This window comes from Carettochelys insculpta, chromosome 3 (genome assembly GCF_033958435.1).
Source record: "Carettochelys insculpta isolate YL-2023 chromosome 3, ASM3395843v1, whole genome shotgun sequence".
Taxonomy (NCBI): Eukaryota; Metazoa; Chordata; order Testudines; family Carettochelyidae; genus Carettochelys; species Carettochelys insculpta.
In genome coordinates this window covers 48035578-48041577 of record NC_134139.1, presented here as the reverse complement: position 1 = coordinate 48041577, position 6000 = coordinate 48035578, and the positions used below count along the sequence as shown (strand labels likewise).

Here is a 6000-nt window from a genome sequence, read left to right as displayed (position 1 = left end):
ACATACTGTAGGCAATAACTGCCATTGAATAACATATGCATTGTTGAAGAAGGCTGTTTATGTAAGGAGCAATTTATTTTTCTATAAGCAGAGTCTCATGAGAGCACTGGTTTGACGTCACTGTGTCTTGCATACTAGTGACTATGAACACCCATACCTAAGGCAGGGTTTTCCCTCTTCCCCATGTTTCTCTCATTTTTATTTTTGTTTACTTATTTTGCTCCATTTTTCTTCTTTCCATCTTCTCTTCCCTTCCCCAGTTTTCTCACATTTCCCCCTCCCACTGTCTCACATTTCCAACTCCTCTCAACACAGCGCTGCAACCTTCCCCCCATCTCTTTCTTTAACTCCTTTACAAGTAAAGGTCAGTACAATCCCTCCGCAAGGCTTTATGAACAAGTCACGCTGGACTGTCTCAAGCTGGCAGTTCTTGAATGTCTTATGGAAAAACACTGGCAGGGGGCTCGCTCTCACATGCATTATTCATTAAAGGCACAAAATGTACTATGGGTTTTTCACCACAGAGAACATGGTCCCTGCCACGAAGGCCTTACAATCTAATCAGACAAGGGAATAAGGGAATGGACGAAAGGAAGGCTGCACGTGCCTCCTTTCCCTGTTTTTGGCTCTTTTCCCTCTCTTACTGATATTGGTCACTCTGGCCAGCTCAGGTGAAAATGAGAGGCATGTTTCAAAAGCTTGTCAAGTGACAGTCAATCCCCTCCTTAAGAGAAATGAGGTAAGTTGCATCTTCTTACCATTGTTCAGCTTCAGGAAGAAAAAGGATCAGATCTCACACTCTATTAATGTGAATGGTCACTAACATATATGGGGGGGGTGGAGATGTGCATAGAGCACCCATTCACCATAAATGTCAATTACCTTCTAAAGTCATCTACTCTCCAGTAGCATCGCTCATCCTTCTTGCCCTGACACTCCTAATTTTACATAGGGTATCATTTTCCAATCCCCATTTATATAAAACAGATGACGATCTACACACACATGGTACAGGTGGACATCTCTCTCACACACACAGAGGGTAAAGGCAGACATCTCTCTCACGCACAGAGTGCAGGCTTCTCACCCATGCAATACAGGCAGAGGAGTGGTGACACACACACACATACCCAGTACAGGCAGAGGGGTGACTCACTCTCTCTCTCGCTCTCTCTCACACACACACACACACACCATATGCAGGCAGAGGGGTAACTATCTCTGACATCTGCACATAATACAGGCAGAGAGATGACATGCTCCCTCTCACACACCCAGTACAGGCAGAGGGGAGACTCACTTTCTCTCTCCTCTCACACATACACCCCCAGTACAGGCAGAGGGTTGACACTCACACCCACACCAAGTACAAGCCAAGGGTAACACACTCACTCACTCACAGAGGGATGTGTCACACACACAGCACAGGCAGGGGGTGCCACTCTTTCTCACACAGACACACCCAGTACAGGGAGAGAGGTGCCACTCTCCCTCTTATACACACACCCAGTACAGGCAGAGGGATCATCCACCCCCCACATACTCAGTGCAAGCAGAGGGGTGACACTAACACACAGTATAGAGAGAGGGTGGCTCTCTCACACACACAATACAGGCAGAGGGGTGACACAGACACACCCAGTACAGGCAGAGGGGTGACACAAACACCCAGTACAGGTGTATAGGCAGAGGGGTGACACACACACCCACACACCCAGTACAGGCAGAGGGGGTGACATTCTCTCTCTCTCACACACACAGTACAGGCAGAGGGATGACACACTCACTCACTCACACACACACCCAGGCAGGCAGAGAGGTGACTCACTCTTTCAAACACACACACACACACACACAGAGTATAGGCAGAGGGGTGACACACACACACATCCAGGACAGGCAGAGGGGTGACTAGCTCTCTCTCTCTCACACACACACACACATATCCAGTATAGGCAGAGGGGTGGCTCTCCCTCTCTCTCTCTCACACACACACACACATCCAGTATAGGCAAAGGGGTGACTCTCCCTCTCTCTCACACACACACACACATCCAGTATAGGCAGAGGGGTGACACTCTCTCTCTCTCTCTCACACACACACACACACATCCAGTATAGGCAGAGGGGTGACACTCTCTCTCTCTCACACACACACACACACATCCAGTATAGGCAGAGGGGTGACACTCTCTCTCTCTCACACACACACACAGAGTATAGGCAGAGGGGTGACACACTCTCTCTCTCTCTCTCACACACACACATCCAGTATAGGCAGAGGGGTGACTCTCTCTCTCTCTCTCTCTCTCTCTCTCACACACACACACACACATCCAGTATAGGCAGAGGGGTGACACTCTCTCTCTCTCTCTCTCACACACACACACACACACACACACAGAGTATAGGCAGAGGGGTGACACTCTCCCTCTCTCTCACACACACACACACACACACACATCCAGTATAGGCAGAGGGGTGACACTCTCTCTCTCTCTCTCTCACACACACACACAGAGTATAGGCAGAGGGGTGACACTCTCTCTCTCTCTCTCTCACACACACACACACACATCCAGTATAGGCAGAGGGGTGACACTCTCTCTCTCGCTCTCTCTCTGTCTCACACACACACACATCCAGTACAGGCAGAGGGGTAACTCACTCTCTCTCACACACATCCAGTACAGGCAGAGGGGTGACTCGCTCTCTCTCTCTCTCACAGACACATCCAGTACAAGCAGAGGGGTAACACTCTCTCTCTCACACACATCCAGTACAGGCAGAAGGGTGACTCTCTCTCTCACTCTCTCACACACACATCCAGTACAGGCAGAGGGGTGACTCGCTCGCTCGCTCTCTCTCTCACACATCCAGTACAGCCAGAGGGGTAACTCACTCTCTCTCTCTCTCACAGACACATCCAGTACAAGCAGAGGGGTAACACTCTCTCTCTCACACACATCCAGTACAGGCAGAAGGGTGACTCTCTCTCTCACTCTCTCACACACACATCCAGTACAGGCAGAGGGGTGACTCGCTCGCTCGCTCTCTCTCACACACATCCAGTACAGGCAGAGGGGTGACTCGCTCTCTCTCTCTCTCACAGACACATCCAGTACAAGCAGAGGGGTAACACTCTCTCTCTCACACACATCCAGTACAGGCAGAAGGGTGACTCTCTCTCTCACTCTCTCACACACACATCCAGTACAGGCAGAGGGGTGACTCGCTCGCTCGCTCGCTCTCTCTCTCACACATCCAGTACAGCCACAGGGGTAACTCACTCTCTCTCACACACATCCAGTACAGGCAGAGGGGTGACTCACTCACTCACTCTCTCTCTCTCTCTCTCTCTCTCTCTCTCTCACACACACACACACAGAGTATAGGCAGAGGTCCCTCTGCCTCACGCACACAGGGCACAGGCGGAGGTTAGACCCCAGCCCAGCCCTTCCTGCCGTGCAGCTCGGGTCGGCCCTCCAGGGGGCGCCGCGGCGGGCAGCGCGCACGTGTCTGCGTGGGGCTGGGGGCGGCCCAGCACCAGCACATGGAGTGGGCAAAGCGCCATCTCAGGTCTCAGACACGGGAAGGCTGCTGAGCCGAGCCGAGCCGGGGCGGAGAACTTCCCCTTCCAGCCGCCCCGCATGCGCTGTCCAGGAAGCGTGGGGGGGGGAGTAGGAGGGCACCAAATTCAAACAGCCGCCGAAGGATTGAGGCGGGCAGAGGCAGGAAGAGGAGAAAGGGGAAGAAGAGGACGGAGGCAGCCGGAGGGAGAGGGAAGGAGGGAGGAGACGGTGGGAGGGGAGAGAGCCCGGGGCCGGGGGGAGGGGAGCGGGAGCCGCACAGACAAAAAGGGAGGGAGAAAAGAAAGGTGTTGGGGGGAGGGCGAGCCGGGCAGGGCAGGCGAGGGAGGCAGGAAGGAAGGAAGAAAAGCGCCTCAGTCTCTCTCCAGAGGGAGCCCCGGGCTGCTGATCCCTTCCCAGCGCCCGGCTCCTCACTGGCCCTGAGCCTTTCCCTCCACCACCATGGTAGACAGGGGCCCCTTGCTGACGTCTGTCATCATCTTCTACCTGTCCATCGGGGCAGCGATCTTTGAAGTGCTGGAGGAGCCCAACTGGCGAGCCGCGACGGATGACTACAAGCAGAAGAAAACTCAGCTGCTCAAGGAGTTTCCCTGCCTGGGCCAGGAGGGGCTGGAGAAGATCCTGCAGGTAAGGGGGTGCTGCCTCCAACTCCCCCGTTCGGGCCCACGGCTGCCTAGGGGGAAGCGCCGCGGGTGTGACTAGCACGACTGGAGGGGTTGCTGCATTGTGTGTGTACGAGACCCTTTTAAAGTGGGGATCTCAAAGCGCGGTTCAGAGCAGAGCTTCCCTGTGAGGCCAGACCGCATGAGTAACCCGAAGCTGAGCCAGAGAGCGAGCGAAGGCTGACGATGTCTCCTTGACCATCCTCCGAAAAACCAGACACGTGTGCGCGTCATGGGGTTACCCCTCTGAGCCAAAACTTTGAATGAAAGGCTACAGCGATGGTGCTGTGAGTTCTTACGAACGGCTTTCCAGGCTTGGCTGGGACACCTGCCCTGCACAAGCTAGATCCCGAGTAGCTGAGTTTACCTCTGCGGAGATTTATAACATGGGGGGGGGGAGTCTTTCGCGAGCAAATCCCCTTTGAAAGTAGGGTGTACTGAAAAGTGGTGTAGATATGTGTGCCTTTAAGGATGGGGGAGGGGAGCGGCGATTGTTTTCTAACAAGCTATTTTCATTCATACTAATAGTACGTCCGCGCATTTTAACATTTGAGATTTCATGCACGATTTCTATTTAACATGGAAAGGGACTTTTGCAGCTCTTTTCTCTTAATTGGTGTATTGAATCAACTTCCTATAAATTTCCTACATTGCAAAAACAATTGTATTGAGCTTTCTTCAGGATTTTTGGGTTTTGCCAGTTGCTGGTGGAGTGTGGTGTTCCTAGGGAACAAACTGGGTTTATATCAGCAGGTGATGTGCTTTACAAGTGCTTTTGGTTGGCTGGTTTTTGTTTGCTTGTTTGTTTTTCCTTTTTAAGACAATGCAGTATCTTGTGTAATTTTAAAACACATCTAACTGAAAGGAATAATTGTTTACTAGAAAAATGTGAGCGTTTTCCCCACATGAAGAAATGCTAATTTTTAAAATTAAGATGGTTTACAGTAAGCATAATTTGTATTTACTGTCAGTAAAGCAGTTGTTAGATTCTAATTACATTGTTTTTCTAAAATTGCTCTTCAACCTTTACCCAGCACAGCACAAAAGTTTCATTTTTCAAGTCCACTTGCCTAGGTTTCAGAAGGATGACGACTCCTTACCCTGGCTAATAAAAACAGAGAGAGAACCATGCTAGCCTATATACTATCAAAACAAAAAAGCAGTCCAGTAGCACTTTAAAGACTAACAAAATAATTTAAGAGGTGATGAGGTTTGGTGGGACAGACCCACTTGTTCAGACCACAGCCATACCAGAACAGACTTCTCTGTGCCTTAAATATTGTGTGTGTTCTGGTATGGCTGTGGTCTGAACAAGTGGGTCTGTCCCACCAAACCTCATCACCTCTTAAATTATTTTGTTAGTCTTTAAAGTGCTACTGGACTGCTTTTTTGTCTGGCTAATAAAAGTACTCCTCTGTTGAATTACACTAATAAGCTGTTGTTGCAGTCCTGCAGCAACTCTTTAAGGGATGAGATTGGCAGAACTACCAAAATGAACAGATTCTCTCCCCTTCTTTTTTAACTCCATGTGGCTACTTTTGAATATCTGAATAGACTCTGTGTGGTGGTGTAACAATCAGAGAAACAAAAAGATGAAACCAAGCAACAGTGCACTTGGTCATCATCTTTGTTTGGCCTGCTTTTGTTTTGTATTTTCATTGCGCTTAGTATGTTTTACTTTGAAAAGTTTGCCTCCGATCTGTGTTTAGTTCTAATCACGTGGTTTGGGTAAAACTTGGGTTAAGCAG

The 6000-nt window shown here is 50.2% G+C and overlaps 1 protein-coding gene across 1 annotated transcript in view; it reads left to right on the top strand.

Moving 5' to 3' along the window:
• The first annotated feature begins 3943 nt into the window (after positions 1-3943).
• The window catches only part of KCNK5 (potassium two pore domain channel subfamily K member 5), a 73678-nt gene continuing 71621 nt past the window's right edge, over positions 3944-6000 (top strand). Inside the window, exon 1 of the mRNA XM_074988558.1 lies at positions 3944-4217. Within this exon, the coding sequence (XP_074844659.1) occupies positions 4032-4217 (186 nt within the window). The 5' untranslated portion in view covers positions 3944-4031. The remainder of the gene's footprint in view (positions 4218-6000) is intronic.